General features: G+C 55.1%; 1 protein-coding gene across 6 annotated transcripts in view; it reads left to right on the top strand.

The window, feature by feature from the left end:
- RGS3 (regulator of G protein signaling 3) overlaps positions 1–17,239 on the top strand; it is a 117,618-nt gene that overhangs the window by 53,492 nt on the left and 46,887 nt on the right. For 3 of the 6 annotated variants that reach the window (XM_059410998.1, XM_059410999.1, XM_059411001.1), the window contains 2 exons: positions 3,684–3,727; positions 10,363–10,485. In XM_059410998.1, the coding sequence (XP_059266981.1) occupies positions 3,684–3,727; positions 10,363–10,485 (167 nt within the window). Of the gene's footprint in view, positions 1–3,683; positions 3,728–10,362; positions 10,486–14,871; positions 17,203–17,239 lie in introns of those variants that run through there. The other 3 variants (XM_059411003.1, XM_059411006.1, XM_059411000.1) reach the window with 2 other exon arrangements.

Below are 17,239 nucleotides of genomic sequence, written 5' to 3'. Positions count from 1 at the left end.
CCGGTCAGTGTCAGCCAGCCAACAGCGAATGTGGCTCCTCGGGGACATGGCTCAGTGACACTGAGCAGTCAGGTGCACGTCCCATCCCTGAGATTTTGCTCCAGGCATCGGAGGAACCCCTGCCTCCTCCCCTGAGACAGGCTTGTGGGTCCAGTGTCCCCCTCTGCTGCAGTCAGAGTTGGAGTGGTAGAACCCAGTGTCCTGAGTCCTGGCGCCCGTCTTCCAGCCCATGTCCCTGGCCCCCACAGACACCTGCCGCCGCAGCCAGGGCCTGAGTGAGGGTTTTAAGAGGTACACGTGGGGCCTCCACTGGAGCTTCTCGTGGCAGAATGGTGACTGACAAATGTGGCTCATGCCTCCCAGCTGTGTCCCTTTCAAGTCAGCATGTGGGAAAAGTTCTAGTCTGGGGCAAAGAGGATGGGAATGAGGAGCACACGTGGCCTTTCCTGTGGGCTAGGGCTGGTGAGGGCTTTTCCCCGGAAGGCGAGAATCTACCCCACCCAAGGACCTATGACTCCCGTGTGTGACTTGCCTGAATGGAGCTTAGCTCTGCCGGCCAAGCGTCCTCCTAGGGTCTAGCACGAGGCTCAGAACATTGCCGGTGCCCAGTGAATGTTGCTTGACTGAGTGAATGTGTAACTGACTAGGAGACTAGAAGCGCTGTCCAGCTTGGGAGCTGGAAAGCACCCTTCTCCACGGCTCCCAGCTGCTGGCGGCTACTTAAACCTTAAGCCGGCCCTCCTCCTGCCCAGCATTCCCCCCAGCTTCAGCAGGTCTGAACGGCAGTGTAATGGGAACGGGTGGAGAGCTCGCGCTAACAATTGGGACATCTCCGGTCGTCCGGGGCCCATTGTAGCCTCTTCCTGTCTCTGTCGCCCACTGGCTTTGCTGGTCTTTGTGTTTCTCCCTCCCTGGGTGGCCAGCATCCCGCCCACAGGGTGTCTTCCTGGCCTCTCAGGATGACCTGGAGATGTCCAGCTGATTCTTGGGCTCTCCAGCCACCCTGGGGAGCCAGGTGCGCAGGCTTGGAAACCCAGTGGCTTAGGTCCCAGCTGCTGGAACGCTTGGAGTTAAATTTAGTCAGTTGGCATGTGCTGAGTGCATCCTCAGAGCCCACCTGAAAGCTGGCTGCCAGGTGATAGCAGGGGGAGAGACACGGTCCCATCCCTGCACTCTGGGGGTGTGCAGTTGTGTAAACCGGTGTGAGGGAGGGGGAGCAGAAATGGGACACGGGTCGGAACACAGGCTTTAGAGGCAGCCGTCCTGGGTTCAAATCTCAGCTCTGCCCCTCACTCACTGCAAGCCTGTACAGCTTGTTTTCTCTCCCGGGGTCTCAGTTTCTGCAACTGGAAATGGGAGCAACATGCCTCCTGGCTTGTCACACAGCGTAGGGAAGGCTTGGCCGATGGTTGAGTTTGGGACCTCAGACTAGGCTGGAGAGGGCCCTGGGAACATGACAGAGGGGTCAGACTTAGGTGGGGAAAACATCTCTGGGCATCTGGGACTCTCTCTGCACAGCCCACATTCCTTGGTAGGAAGCAGGGTTCACCCAGGGGCCGGTGACTTCTGTGGAATTTCAAAATGGTGATGGCAGTTGGACTGTTGGATGGAAAACCCAAATGTGGGCTACCTCTGTATCCCTTTTTACTCACCCCACATTTCCACACTCTGGAAAGCCCAGAGCCCAGACTTTGGTCCCAGAAGGGCTCCTAAAAGGGTGAGGTTGCTTGCCTGGCTCAGCCACCTCGTGGCCTGCTGCTCTGCAGCTGTGGCTCCTTCCTGCCACCCTGGGCTCCCGAGGCTTGCTGTCCCTTTGTGAGGCTCCGAGCCATGCTGAGCACTGCCCCCATTCCGTCCTTCTCTCAAGTGCTGCCAGCACAAGGCTGTGACATGGAGCAGATTTCAGGGGCGGTTCGGGGTAGTGCGGGAGGGTGGTGGGCAGGGGGTGTCACAGCCCAGGAAAGTAGTCAAGCAGTCGTCAACCACCCCCTCGCTGTAGGGAATATGTCTGAGTTTCCCCCCAACCTCGGCCTCCTGTCTCCCTGAGGTTCCCCTCTCCTTGGCTTCCCCCCGCCCCTTCTAGAGCCTTCTATTCTCTCACTGCCAGCTTCTAAAACCCACATTTCTGTTATTTTCTCACATAGATCTTTTTGTTTCTCCCTTGGCACTAAGATCTGGTTCCGGAAAGTCAAGGAGACATCCAGTATGTTTTCTTAAACAAAAGAAACCACCTCCCCTTGTCTCCACCCTCAGCAAGGCAAGAAGTTGGCAGAAGCCTCCAAGTGAGAGTTTCTCAAACATGATGGACTTCATAGGTGGGGACTTCTCCCTCCCAACCCTCCTGTAGGTGGGGAGAAGTAGAAGGATTTCTTCTAAGTCCAGAGTGTACCCCCACCCCTGCACTTACTATTGGCCTGTTTTTCTCTGGATCTTGCCAGCACCCCTGGCCCTCGTTTTGTCCAGGGAACTGCCCACGTGCTTGCTCCAGGTTGGGGGCCTGGCTGTCACCCACACGAGGGTCCTCACTCATGACTTTTCTTAGGAATTGGCTTGACCCTCTGTCTCTGTTACTTTTTCACCTTTACTTTACAACACATTTTGGTTTATTGGACCATTTCTTTGATTCCGATGTGTGTTGAGCCCATTTCCTCACATGAATCATGGACGATAACAGCCCGTGTGTCCTAGGGGTTGTGGCAAGGGCTGGGCTTATACACGGACAGCACGGGGCACAGTAAGCGTGTGGGGTTTTCTGCAGGTGGAGTGGTCTTGAAAAGGACTACCTGGCCAGTGAGGTCAACAGCTTGAAACTCAGGAAGTTCCTAACCGTCCCTGGTCTGTGCACAGAAGAATGAGGCCCGGTGGGGAGCCATGCCAGGTTCCGAGGAGCAGCCAGCAGTAGTCAGAGAAGGCGCAGGGCTTCTTCCGCACACTTGCTAGCCGTCGAGCCACACCTTGTGCTTCTGTACCTCGCTGCCTGTGCCCATGCTGTGCCCATGTCCCCCTCCTTTCTTCCCCATCCTTTCTTTCTCCTCCTGCAAGAAGCCTCCTCCGGCAGCCAGGGTCATCTCTTGGTCTGTGCGTTTCCGAAGCAGTCTGAGCAAATACAGCTTCTGTAGCTCTTCTGCCTTCATTCCTCTGCGGGAGGAGCGGGGAGCCTGACGCTCCCGCCCAGCGGCCTCCCAGGTGGGAGGTGAAGAATGAGTGAATTTGGGATTCAAGACCGGGGCTCTAGGAAGACACACCAAGGAGCTGGGCCTGGGCTGGGAAGCCGTCTGTGGGCGACATCGGCCCATGACTGGAGGGGGATCTTGAATCTGTGTCCCTCTGGGTCCCTTAATACAGGGAGCATGGAAAGAGGGAGGCCTCCTGAGATGGACGACAGCTGGCAGTTTGAGGCCCAGAGGTGCTCCTGGATACCTGTCCTGGGGGTGGGACCACAGCATTCCTTGGGTGACACTGACCTGCGGGCCAAGGCCCTATTCGCCACATCGCCATCTGCTTAGTTACTTAGTCGACTTTCCTCCAGCGATTTCCCCGTCCCCTGTGCCTGCCTCTTCCTTCTCCTCCTTCCAGGAGGTACCACCTACAGGCTTCTGGACGAGGCAGCTGGCGGTGCTAGGGCAAGCTGCTTGGTCTCTGGGGCCGACCTTAACTCAAGTCTCACTTTTGTTCCCTCCAAGGTTCTTCAGAAGACCTGAAGTTCTGTGTGCTGTATCTAGCAGAGGTGAGTCCTTGCCTCTAGATCCACAGAGAGCTCTGTGGCCTGGCACTGGTGGGAAGACATTGGTCTGGGTGTAGTGCAGGGCTCTGGGGCCAGGCTCCGTAGCATCTCACACCGTGATCCTGGGCAGGGTTGCTGCCCTGTGAAATGGGGACAGCAGTCCCTGCCTCAGTGCCTCTCATCTCTGTGTGGAGGAGCAGTGGGCACAGAAGGGTCTAGAAGGGGGGATGCCTGGGTGGCTCAGTCAGTGAAGCGTCTGCCTCTGGCTCAGGTCATGATTTTGGGGTCCTAGGATCGAGCCTGTGTCAGACTCCCTGCTCAGCAGGGAGCCTGCGTCTTCCTCCCTCTGCCTGCTGCTCCCCCTGCTTGTGCACATGTGCTCACTCTCTCTCTCTCTGTCAAATAAATAACAAAAATCTTTAAAAAGTGCCTAGAGAGGACAGAAGGACACTGTGATCCCCTACTCAGGAGACCCTGGTCTCCAGCACCTGGCTGAGTCATCGTGAGGGTGTGGCCTGATACCCATGCCTCACCTGATTTACTTGGTTAGAAGTCTCTCTTCTGGAGATTGCCCTGATTCTTGTGCCGGCCCTTCTTCCTCTTTTTCCAGGCAGTCCCACCCATGACCCCTCCTACAGCATCTTTTCAGTATTTTATTTTATTTTTAAAAGATTTTTATTTATTTATTTGACAGACAGAGATGACAAGCAGGTAGAGAGGCAGGCAGAGAGAGAGGGAGAAGCAGGCTCCCTCCTGAGCAGAGAGCCCGACTCTGGGCTCGATCCCAGCACCCTAGGATCATGACCCGAACGGAAGGCAGAGGCTCAATCCACTCAGCCACCCAGGCGCCCCTCGTCAGAATTTTAAAGGGATGGAAGGTAATTGCACCTTTACGTGGGCCCCCTAATGCAGGCTAAAGAAAACATTAAGCATCTGTGTTTGGGGCTGGAAGGATGCCCACTTAGTGTGACTGGTATTCCTGCTTGTCTCGGTCTGATCAGAAGCACATATGGGCAGTGCTATGCTTTTGCTAAACAAAATCAGGCAAACCACTTACTGCCTGATATAGTTTGGGAGATCCCTATCGTCAGACCAAGGGTTTGATCACAGAAGTCTGTGGTGATGAAAAGGCTGAGAGCCACTGAGCCATCCAGACTCTTAAATTTTCAGCAGATTTTCTGTTCCCAGTCTCATGTCTGCTCCTAGGAGCAGGGGCAGTATCTGTTCCAAACAAGGATTCATTAACCCCGTTTCTGTCCTCTGCTTCTGCTTACATCCGTCCCTCCTAACAGTCCTGAGAACTGGCCAGTCTTGTGGGACAAGACACTCTGGGTAGGGCATGGTCTACACTAGCTGGCCAAAAGGAATACACCCTTTTGAGAAGGAGTGTGTATGTCACTTATGACTGAAAATCATTCATCTGGTTCCTGGCCATGAAAAGAGGTGCAGGCCTCCGAGAGAGTCCCCTGTGGGGACCAGATGCCTGGGGGAGAAGACAGAGTTGACCAGTTAGCTTCACGGTAGGGCAGAGAGTTCCAAAGGGCAGTAGGCATTGTCCGAGCTGAGCTGGGGACCTTGGCTGCCCCCTGACCCAAGGGCCAAGAAGGCATTTGATGTCTCCCTCTGCCCCATGTTGGCACTCCTCTACCAGGCCCAGGAAGCAGCTGGCAGAGGCCCTGCAGAGCCAGTGGGGATTCAAGTCCATGGAGCTCTGCAAACAGCCTAGCAGCTGTGAACAAGGCTGGGGAAAGTCAGAGCTTTGGCCCCTCAGCCTTGCCCCTCTGGCTTCCAGTTCTCCCTGGCAGGGCCTGAGATGAAGCTTCAGGTTCTTTAATGCCGGGGAGAGCTTCCTGCCAGCTGGTTTGTGTGGCCCAGAGAAAAGCACTTCTGCTCATTGGCTTCCAGGGACCTGGGACCTCCCGGCTCTCCAAAGACTGCCAAAGGGTATTGATCCCCGGCCTTTTAGTTCAGTTAAAGTGCCAGGAGTTCTGAGCCAGAGGGGCTAGAAGATGCAAGCTCACAGGCAGCCAGAGGCCTCTCTTTTCTCCGTAGAGGCTGTGGGAAGAGGCACATCTGAAACAGGAAGCCAGGGTGCCTGCTTGTCCTGCTTGCCCTGCTGGTTTTGGATCCCAGGGGGAGCCCCAAACTCATGGGACCTTTTGACAAGTGGTGTATCTTCATTGTCTAACACGCAGGTGGCTCCTGGAAAAGAAAGTGAGGCAAGAGAGTCAGGGGTTTGAAGGGTTTTCCGTGAAATCCAGAAAGCCTCAGTTGCCTGGCTGGCCCCAGCTTTGGGTATTTCCCCGCAGTAGGTCCTGGGTGGGATTGTCCTAGGCAGTGCTCGGCCTTGGGGCCTCTGTTCTCCTGGACAGGTGTCCCTCAGTCCCTGCAAAACCAGGGGACCAATACAGCCCCCTGCTACCTTGAGGGCACTGGGGTCCCTGGGACAAAGGGCATGTTGGTCAAGGACCGTTCGCTTAGAATCTGATCCCGCGCTCCATTCATTGAAGAGTCTATGCTCTGGGGTTAGGAAGTCCTAGACTTGCATCTGGCTCTGCCGTTTCCTAACTGAGTGATCTGGGCAAGTCACATACGCTTCTCTGAAACAAGGCTCAAACAGGGCCTACCTGGCAGGGTTGTCGTAATGATTAAATGAGATTCAATAAGATACCCTGACCAAAGCACTTAGCACAGAGTCTGGCACACGGTGAGTGCTCCGTAAATGGGATTATTATTATTGTCAGCTTCATAACGGGGGGAGAGCTTTTCGTATTCATTTATTCTCCATTAGAGACATCACTAATGATTTATTGACCTTTTAAAAAGAAAGCTAAGAGGAATATCTCATGTTCCTTGTAATGTACACACAGAGTTATACAAATGTGGTCAGATTACAGGCTCTGGAGGAGGCAGAAAGCAGACTTTGACTCTCCTTTCCTGAGGTCTCCTGGGGCCGCTGACTTAGCCTCTCCAAGCCCCAGTGTTCTTGTCTGAAAAATGGTTAACAGCTGTGCCTTTCCTTCCTACCTGGGTCGTCAGATCATTTAGAACTAAAAGAGAGGTTCATCAAGGCGAGTGAACAAACAGTAGCAGAAGGGGTTTTGGTTCCTACAAAGATAATACTGGTTCAAGAACGAGGAGGTAAGGCAAGACAGGGTTTTTAAGGAGGCCAGGAAGACCTGGGTTTCTGGTTGGTTTTGAGGATGTTTGAATGCAGAGGCCCAGGCCCAGTACTGGCCCATCAGGAGCCCTGTCTCTGGGTGAGTGATGTGAGGATGCCTTCAAGGCTGCTTAGTGCCTCAGCCCTGGATTCTGGTATGTGAGGGCTCAGTGTGCAGTGGCATCAGAAGCAGTGCCTTAAATCACATGGGGATTAAGAGAGAACATTCATATCGAGCCCTCAGGCAGGCAGTGGGGTCCCTGATTTGGATAGATGTATGCAGATGGGAGTTCAGCTTCCCTGGAGGGAGTTGGTTCTGTGCATTCTCTCTTTACCAGACCAGCCTCCAAAGCACCTAGAGAGAAGCCTGGGGAACAAGGAGCCCCTCAGATGTTTGCCCATCTAGGACAGCCAACCCCTGACCCTTGGCCAGGTCTGGGTTTAGGTCTTTGGTAGCTCAGAAGGCTTCTGGATTCCCTAGCCTTAGGAGGCTTTCTGCTTCAAGCTCTCAGGACCAGAGATTCAGCCTCAAACTCTTCTGCTGAATCAGGTCATATGGTCATCATCCCAGGCAGAGGGAAGTATGATTTTCTAAAAAGAGATTATCCACAGGGTAGGGAAGAGGAAGTGGTTCTTGTGGGTGTCAGTAAAATGGACAGAATCACAGCCTCTACCTGGCAAGGTTGTTGGAAGAAGGGCTGAGACCCCACTGGTGACGCACTTAGTGCTGTGAGGGGTATGGCATGTCGGGGGATGTCTCAAGATGGGGACCCTGGCAGCCCTGTCACTGTGAGGGGAGGCTCTCCTTCTGTCTCGTAGGAAGGGGCCACTGTCCTTGAACACAGAGCAGTGTGGAATAATACGAAACGGTTCCAGCGAGCTCTGTAGCTGCTCTGAGAGCCGCTGCTGGCATTGCTCTTTAAAGGCCTTCATGCTCGGGTTGCTTAGGTCCCAGTCTGCAAGGAGGATCATTCCTGCCAGCCCTCAGCATCCCAGCAGCCTCTGAGGGGGCCTCCTGGGTTTGGGGGAATCAAATCTCAACGGGTGTTTCTGCAAGGCTCTGAGCCTTCCTTCTGCTGCTCACTGGCATTAAGAGGTGGAGGAGGCCCTCAGCCACTCCGAGCCTTGGTTTTCCTCTTCCTTGGATTGGGAGTAACCATCTAAGCCCTCTCTAGCTCTTCATGGGATTGTCAAGGTCAAAACGAGAGCATGGATGGGTGGGAAAATTCTCTTTAAAATGAGTTAGATAAAATGAATTGTTATTAAGGCAGAATTCCTGCTTTGGCACAGAAAGGGAAGAGGAGGTCTGGCTCTGGGAGATTAAGGGATTTGCTGAAGCCGAAAGAGCTAGGTAAAGGCAGGGCCAGCTTTGTGGAGAAATGGCCTTTCTAAGCTGGAAAGGACCAGGGTCCTTGCCTCTCTCCTCACCTGGCAGGGGACCATGATGAGATGGAACACAAGGCCCTCGGGTCAGCTCCCGCCCTAGCTGGCTTCCCTCCGGGGAATCTTGGGGTCTTTTTTGCTGGGCTTGTCCTTCCCCTGTAGTGGGCTGGGGGTTCGGAGAAGTGGAGGAATCTGTTGTTAAGTGGGAGGATTTCCTCCCCATATCCGCCCAGTTCCCTGAAGCTAAGGAGAGGCGATTTCTTCCCTCCGATGCATTTAGGAAGATCTGCTTCTGAGCACTTTGGGGCAGGAGAGGAGTGGCTGGTGCTCTGGGAACACTTAGCATGGGAGCCGGCCCCGCCCCAAGAGTGGCATCCCTGAGGGTTGGCGGGGTAGTGGCAGAATTGAGACTGTTGCAGTTGGTAGTTGATGTTGCTGGTAACCCTCTCAGCTCAGAGCTCTCACATGTGCTGTTCCTTCTGCCTGGAACAGTTTCTCCCAAGCGCTTGCCTTGCTGGCCTTTAGTATTCCAGCCTTCACCTAAGAGCTGCCCCTGTAGAGAGGCCTTCTCTGACCACCAGGCTCAAGCAGCACCTCTCCCTTTGGGCCTTTTCCCAATTAGTAATGATATTATTTCATTGTTTATGGGTTTATTGTCTCTGCCCCAACCTGAGTGCCAGAGCTCAGTCTCTCTTATTTGCTTCTTCATATCCAGGACCTAGTAGAGTCCCTGACATGCAGCAGGCACTCAATAAATATTTATTAAATGAGCAAAGTGTGGCATGATAACAACGGTAGCTGCTGTTTGTTGAGGCCTCCGATTGTTCTCCTGACTTACCTGCTCACGAGCTCTGAGAGGGGGTGATGTCGTTACCACAGGCCTTCCCACTTGACAGCCTTTCCTGAGGTCCACAGGTAGGAAGTGGCAAAGCTGGAATTCAAGCCAGGCCTGTCCAACTGCAAAATGAGGAAGGACTGCATAGAAACACTGTCTTTTTCTCAGTTCCAAGCCATCCAGCTCCTGCTCTCAGCTCCCTGGCTGAGCTCATGTAATCACAGCCCTGTGAGGTTATAATCAAATTCCAGTGGAGTCGGAAAGAGCCTGCAGTCCCCTGACCAGAGTGTTCTAGAGTGCATGATAGCCCTGGGCCTGCTCGGCTGCCTCCAAACCCACCCCCACCCTGCCCCCCCAACATGTTCCAGCTCCCCAGGGCCACCTCCCTGGGTCTCGGCAGCGCCCTGATGCTTGTGCCAAAGCTGGCCTGGCTTTGACCTCATCCCGGAAGTCTCTCCAGGAGCCAGAGCTTACTGAGGCCATTACTTGCCAAGGACTGTGCTGGGTCCAGATGGAAAAGGCCTTCCTGGAAGGATTTTCTAGTCTAGTTGGGGGGATGAGATGGCACTTGACAAGGTTAGATGGCAAAGCGGGATGGGAATGACAGCAGTGGCCGTGCTGGTGTCTGTCCTTGCACTTGGCTGGGTTGAAAGACCCCAGGTCGGGTCGGACCCAGCTCCTGTGCCAGGCACTGGTGTGGCCACGTGACTATGCCTGCCAAAGACTTCCTGAAGGGACCTGAGTTTCTGTTTGAGTTCTGTTGTTATATCTGTCCAACTGTCCATCTAACCTGGGCTTTGTGATCAGATCCTGTGCCACGGTCGGGGGGAGGGGGGCTTTGTGAGCGGGAGGTGGGGTCCTGACTCCACAGGGCATCAGAGGGCTGGAGACCTTGGCCCTCTGGGTCCCCCATGTGTTCCCCCAGCTGCCGCCTTGTGCTGCCTGTCCCCGGGGGTGACCTCACCATTTCTGTCCTGTGGCTCTCCACAGGCCTCCACTGTGTTGGGAACTAACGCCTCCCCCCACACACAACCCGCGGGCGCACACCGCGCGCTCGCCAGCTGGCCCCCTATCCAGCTTCCCTGCTCCTCGGGCTGCCTCGATGTCACTGGGGATTAGTGTGCATTTGCGGCTTTTAGCTGGCCCTCCCCTCCCTGCTGCAGCCTCACCCTCTGGAATCCGGGGACGGGCTTGGGCCTGGGAGCCCCCGAACCAGGGAGCAGCCCTGACCATCCTCTCCTCTGTTTGCCCTGACGTCAGAAGGCAGAGTGCTTATTCACTTTGGAAGCGCACTCACAGGAGCAGAAGAAGAGAGTGTGCTGGTGCCTGTCGGAGAACATCGCTAAGCAGCAACAGCTCATGGCTTCACCCCCCGAGCGCAAGGTAAGGGCCTTGCTGGTGGCCGTGGGCCTGGCTGCCTGGCCTCCCCTCCCTAGCCCGGACCCTCAAGCCTCTGCATTGAGCCTGGGACCAGCTCCAGCTTAGGACTTGGACTTGAGCAACAAGCTCTTGGCAGGGAGGCCGGTGCTTGAATTTCTCTCCCTCTTGGCATGTCACGGGGTCCACTGAGTGGGTTCCGCTTGGCTCAGGTAGAACAACGGCGCCTAAGGGAGCATGGCCATCGCTTCTCGGCTCCATTAGATGGTTTGCCTCCGGCCAGGTTGAATTGGGGTTGGCCTTCTGCTGCCGCCTGGCAGGGAGGCCCCCTCTGCCACAGGGTATGTCGTGCCTAGGGGTAGCGCACTGAATGTTTGATGCTGGCCAAGGGCTAGTACCATTGGGAGGCGATGTCCACAGTGGAAGCTGTTCTGGTTTGATGCAGGCCCTGGCCAAGTGGAGCCGAGTAGAGTTGGCTGGGGATGAGGGGCCCGCCAGCTGGAGCATCGGGGAAGATTAGAGCCTCCCTGCTAGGGCTGACTAGAGATGGGTGCCCCAAAGCCGGTCCAGTGCCTGTGGAGGGGATGGGAGCCAGGTCATGGCCTTCCTCTTTGTCAGCCGGAGGCCAGCCACCGGGCACAGATGTATTTCCCCTTTGTGAATCACGCAGGTGACTTCTCTCTACTGAAAGTGTTGGCCATTTGGGGGTTTGGTGTGGTTGGCTGCGGAAGGATCTGAGTGGGTGGTCCGCTGGCTCGGGGCGAGAGGATGAGCCAGTAAAGCTGGCGGCTGGGTCTTCTTCCCCATGCGTTTGGCGGGCTCACAGCGGGGGCTGCCGGGACGGGCCTGCTGTGGACAGGGGGCTTCTGGGCAGCCGCGCCTGGTGTGGCGGCAGATAGCAGCCCTGCGGCTATTCCCTCATGAAGGAACAGTCTGAGAATTTGGTCATCTCAGACTTAGAAGTTATTTTGTTTTATACCAGCCAGAGACAAGAGTAACTTGATGAAGGGGGACAGTGGGAAGAGCATGGACTTCGACTCACGCTCTGCCACTGGCTGACAAGTCACTTGACCTTGGGCAAGTCTCGCTACTGCTCAACGCTTTGGTGTCCCCATCTGGGAACAACAGTTCCTCCTTCAAAGGGTTGCTGGGAGAGGGAAATGAGATGGTACAGATGCAGTTCCTGGCACAGTGCCTGGCACGCAGTGGACGCTTGCTCAAGCACAGCGGTGGGGACTGCACTGCCGTGCTCCCCACCCCAGCCAGCTCCTTGTTGCTACTCTCCCATTGTCAGGCTCTTCTGCTGATCCGAGACCTGTCGATGACGCTGTAGGCTGCCTGGTATCCTTGATCCCAGCTTGGTCATGGTCAGAAACCACCATTCTCTGCTCTGGGGCAGTCCCTGGGATGATTCATGGTTGAACTCATGCCTCCCTCCCCCAGCTTTCTTATATTTTGGGTTTAGCTCCTTCTGGTGGGTGACGGGGAAGAATTCTTTCTGCCTCAACTTCAGTGTTTGCAGACAGTGTGTTGACAACTGTCTTCTTGGTGCCTGGGGTGGTCTCTCCATCTCCGGTTGGGAGGGCAGTGTGAGTGGCTGAAGGTAGTCCGAGTTTCTGAGACAGGCTCTGGGCCCTGCCGGCTGTGGATTTGGCTGGTGGACACTGGAAGGACCCCAGAGTTTAGGGCCCAGCTTTTGGGCCATGCCAAGACCTATGGGTGCCCTGGGCTGGCAACAGTTAGAAAACTTTTCAAATCAAAACTCTTTAAATGTGTGTTTACTGGAGCAGCTGTGTGTTGGGGGGAGAAGGGTAAAGAAAGAGCACTGGGACAACCTCAGAACTGCCCCCTTGCCTGAGAACTAAACCCTGCAGTAGCCCTGCACAACCCATGCCCATCATCCTAAGAAGGGAGTTATGGAAGCACCTTCTGTTAGGCAGGAAGCCCCCTTGGGGTCTCAGGCCCAACCTCCCCCACCACACACACTTGAAGAGTCTTAGCAACTTACTCCTTCTGGTCCATTACAAAAAGCTCCCCGAGAAAAATTCTGGTAAATATGATTTTCTCCAGGCCAATGGAGTTCCAGGAGCACTCTACCAACCTTAACAACTTGGCCTGGTGGCCATCCAGCCGGCCCACTGGTCAACCACCTGCACTCAGGTCCACCAGGTCCTGGCATCCTCAGAGGTGACCAGGAACATCTTTGCCAAGGGCTAGGCTACAGCCTTTCTGCTAAGGTTGCTGACCTCCAGGGAGAGAGAAGAGGGAAGGCCAGGCAGAGCTTAGGCCCCAGCTTCTTGCTTTTCAGGCAGAGAGAGTCCTGCTTGATTAATTTGTCCTGAGTAGCATGCCTTTATTTATTTATTTATTTTAAATGCCTTTTCTTTACTCCTCCTGAGAATGCTCCGCCTTCCGCCTTCCTCAGCAAAAGGGCAGCCTTTGCCCAGGCTGCTCCCTGCCCCACCCCAGATGCCTCTCTGGGGAGAGAAGGGTTTGCAGGGGGTACTCCCCGGAGTCCCATGCTGCCCCTTCTCCACCCTGTTCAACTGTGTTTGCTGATCCCTTGGAAGGGGGGGACTCTTCATACACCTCGAGGAACATGAAGTTCTTCCCAAGCTTGTAAACCGTAAATGGGACGTCCTGAACATGAAATGCTTGTTGGGAAAGGCAGAGGGCGGTGGAAGAAGATGGATTCCAAGAACAACAGAGAGACCGATGGGCCACCACCTGTGTGTGACCTCTGCAGCAGTTTCCTCAGTGGTCCTCCTCGTGCATTGGTCAGGTGGCTCTTTCTAGCTCTTTGAACTTTGGGATGGTCTTGAAAGCTTCCCAGGGAAGATTATCATGGAGGGCCTGGGAGTATGCAGTCTCCATGAGGGAACCCTATCCTCTAGATTTCCATAGGACTGGATTGCCCATGAACTCTAATGCCTGTAGGGGCTGGGTCTGTTGGGGCAGTCACAGGCTTTCTGTGCTGTCCCTAGAGCACCTGTGGGTTGCAGCTGGGGTTGGGGCCCTCCACTGGGGCAGTGTGGACACAACGAGGCAGGCAGTGTCCAGCCTGTACCCCTTCTCTGGGGGCTCTTATGCCTTTCTCCAGCTCCCTTGGAGCTGCCTGCAGTTAGGGAAGAGGCTGCCCTGGGTCACCCATGTGAGCTCTCCTTCTCTCTGTACAATTAAGACCCAGCTTCCTTCTGCTCCCCACACCTTCTTTCTCATCAGAACTCTCCCTCCTTACTTCAGTATGGATTCCTAGAGGGAGCCTGCCTTTCTTCTGCCTTGGATAACTTTCACTAGACTGCCCCCCATGGGGAGGGAAGCTGGGATGCTTCTAATTTAGAATAACTCACAGGTAGTCCTGCCTGGGGCCAACAGGGGCAAATAGGTGCATCTTTCTTTGGTTATTCAATCAAACACACAAAACAGATGACTCCTCGGTGTCAGACACTGGGTTAGGTCCTTTGGGGTCCCAGAGATGGATGGGACCTGTCCTATGGAACTTTCCTTTCACTGGGCAGAGGTGACTAGGAATGGCAAGCCACAGTTTAAAGGTGAGCCTGTTGGGGTCCTGAGAGCCATCTGGAGGGGTCCAGGCCGCACATTCAGCGTCCACTTTGGGAACCTCCTCTGAGCCCCCGCCACACACACAGCACAGGCCTGGGTCAGGGGAAGCCTCTGAGGAGAGCAGGCTGCTGATGGCCATCAGGTAGGAGAGGGGTGCAGGGCAGCAGGAACAGCTCCGTTCTCGGGGTGCACCCCGGACTCCACGGTGGGAATGCACAGATGGATCCGCCACGCTCTTGCCTTGCAAGATCGCAGTCCAGGGGCAGAGACAGATATGCCAACAGACTGCTCAGAAATAATCCTGCAAGTGATATGGGAGGCATAAACAGACCACCCTATGAGCTCAGGAGAGGCACCAAGCCTCGCTGAGACTCAGTGTTTTCGTCAGGAAAGTGGACGGATTGACAGGGTTCTCAGGACGATTAAGCTCGAGTCATGTGCACACAAGAAGAGCTCTGTGAACTAGCCGCTCTTGTTCTCGCTTGAAAGCTATGTTTATATAGGAAGATTCGTCTAGTGGCCTTGCTTATTGAAGCTGAACGCTGCTGCTCTGAGCACATGGGATGTGTGCTCCAGGTCACTGCCTGCTAACCAGCTGCTGTATTTTGGGGCCCAGGCAGGGAAACTGAGGCCTCCCGAGTCTCCTCTGGCTCTGAGCCTTCTCCCAGATGGGACGCCTTGTCATCTCCACTGGTCAGCTAGAGCGGGACCAGGGAGATGCCAGGGTCTGTCCAAGCACCTTAGGAAGGAACAGGGGCAGGTCTTGGAGACAGGCAGCCCCGGCCTGAGTAGGCAGCGAGCTAATTCCAGTTCTGTCTGGTTCCACAGAAACTCCACCCCTATGGCTCCCTCCAGCAGGAGATGGGGGCGGCCAACTCAACCAATGCTACCCAGGATAGAAGCTTTACCTCATCAGGACAGACTCTGATTGGCTGAGCAAACCCAAGGGCGGGACTCTGCTTCTGGCAACTTAACCCTTTCTTGGGCATCCCCTACCACACAGTAACCTCACCTCAACTGGACCCAAAACGGAGGACCAAGATGGTGGGCCTAGGGTCATCTGAAGGGAGTGGCCCCACGGGTGTGTGTGTGGACTGGCTTCAGAAGGACCACAGTGGTGTGAGAGGCTCTGTGGGCACATGCCGACTGGCATCAGAAAGTCCCAGAGGGAGAGGACTCCCAACTTTTTCTCTACGACGAGAAAGGAGAAGAAAGAGCATCTGGGCTTCCCGTGGTGCTGGTGCCTCCTTTGGGGGCAAAGGAGAGGTTGGCGGAGGTCAGCCCTGCTGGAGAGCAATGTCATCAGCCTCCACTGCCAGAAGACGTCTTGACGCAATCACTTCTTCATCTGTTCTCATTCATTCACTCCTTCATCCGGCAGATATTTGGGGGCCATCTACTTTATGCCAGGCTCTAGGCTAGGACCTGGGGATTCTGTGGAGAAGGAGGTGGATATGGTCTCTGCTCTTATCAAGATACCAGTCCTAGAAGGGGAGTGAGCGTTAAATAGATACACACACACACACACACACACACGCACGCACACACATGCGTGCACAAGATGACAAACTGATCATCCATGAAGAAAAGGATTCCCTTAAGAGAGAATATTATTTAGATTGCTATGGGGGGTGGGGTCAGTGGGTAGGGATAATAACTTTTAAGTTGAGACCTGCAGGCCAGAAAGGAGTTAGCCAGTCAAGGATTTTGGAAGCAGTGTTCCAGGCAAATGGAACAGCCTGGGGACAGTACCTGAGACGGGAAAGACCTTGGCCTGCTGGGGCCAGCAAAGGCTAGTGTGGCGGGAGCTGCGTGACGAGGCAGACCAGGAGGGTGGGTGGGACCAGATCACGCAGGGCCATGGTGGTTAATGTTTTGCTGATGTCACTCTACATACAGGGGGAAGCCACTGAAGGCTTTCAAGAGAGGGACAGGCTCAGGTAGAAGAGCCTGAGAGCAGAGAGCCCAAGGAGGCACCCAGGTGGTCTAAAGGGATCAGTTAAGGGGTCCGTTCAGTCTTCTGGGTGAAGAGCTGTGGTGGCGTGTCCTGGATAGTCTGGGGAGGTAGATATGTGACTTTCCAGACCTTGGGATACAGTGGAGGCTCTGGGCCGCGAGGAGAGAATTCCCTGGCCCCCATCCGCCTTTGTTCTCCTCTACTTTGTCTTGTTCTCTCAGTGATGCAATTGAGCCCTGGAGCCTTCCTCACAGAGCCTCCTTCTGGCTGGGCCTGGGTGGGCAAAGTGCTGAGTTCTAGCAATGGCTGTGGAAGGTGGGAACAGCTGGGACTTCGCCTGGCCCAGGTGGGAAGGTTCACAGCCCCCAGGCCTCAGTAGAGATTGCCCATCCTGTGCTGAATGGTCCAACAGGAAGTTGGGACACAGTCCTCTAGAAACAGATTTGGTTTGCTTTCTGCAGAGCTCCCAAGGTTCAGGGACTGGGGCTAGGTGTGGCTCAGCTAAAGGAAGACCAGTTGGGGGTGAGTGATTAGAGCTCAGCCTGGTCACGGCCTGGAGCTCAGGCTTGTACAGCTCTCCTACCCTTCTCTAACTGCCAAGACCTAGAGGGAGGGAAGTCAGAGGTCACAGGTCTGAGTAATACAGGTCGGACACAAAAGGTATATGTAGGACCACAATCACTTGCATAGAAAAACGGGATCAAAGAAGCTGGAGAGATGGCTCAGGCCAGAGAAGCCCCTGGACCTTGGATGGTCTCTGCGTCATGTCCTGTAAGAGCTCAGTGTCTTTAGAGAGGGCTCTTGTGCCTGGTGAGGTTGTTTAGCTGCCGTGGCCACTTGAACTCTACGAAGGATGGTCCAGAAGGGAATGCTATGTCCCTCACCTCCCATGTAGGCAAGATCAGACACTTCTTGAAGAGGGGATGGCATGTATCTGCCAGTGACCGTGCCGATGTCCCAGCCCAGCAGGGGAACAGGCTGGGCCTCGCGGCCTGGCAATACCCGTGTCTAGGGGCCTAGACTCCGCCTGCAGGGTTCATTCTGAGAGGCTGAGCAGCTGCCTCAGCAGAGACAGCAAGCTGCACTTGGATTTCATTTGATTCCCTTATAAAATAACATTAAGGGGAATGTGAGGCCCGGGAGGATCGCCTGTCTGGAAAGGCAGCAAGCTCGACTCCCCAGGACCTGGTGACCAACCTCCGCCCCCCCCCCCCCCCCCCCCCCCCCCCCCCCCCCCCC

The sequence above is a fragment of the Mustela nigripes genome, chromosome 9 (genome assembly GCF_022355385.1).
Source record: "Mustela nigripes isolate SB6536 chromosome 9, MUSNIG.SB6536, whole genome shotgun sequence".
Classification (NCBI taxonomy): Eukaryota; Metazoa; Chordata; class Mammalia; order Carnivora; family Mustelidae; genus Mustela; species Mustela nigripes.
This window is presented reverse-complemented; position numbering and strand designations above follow the sequence as displayed.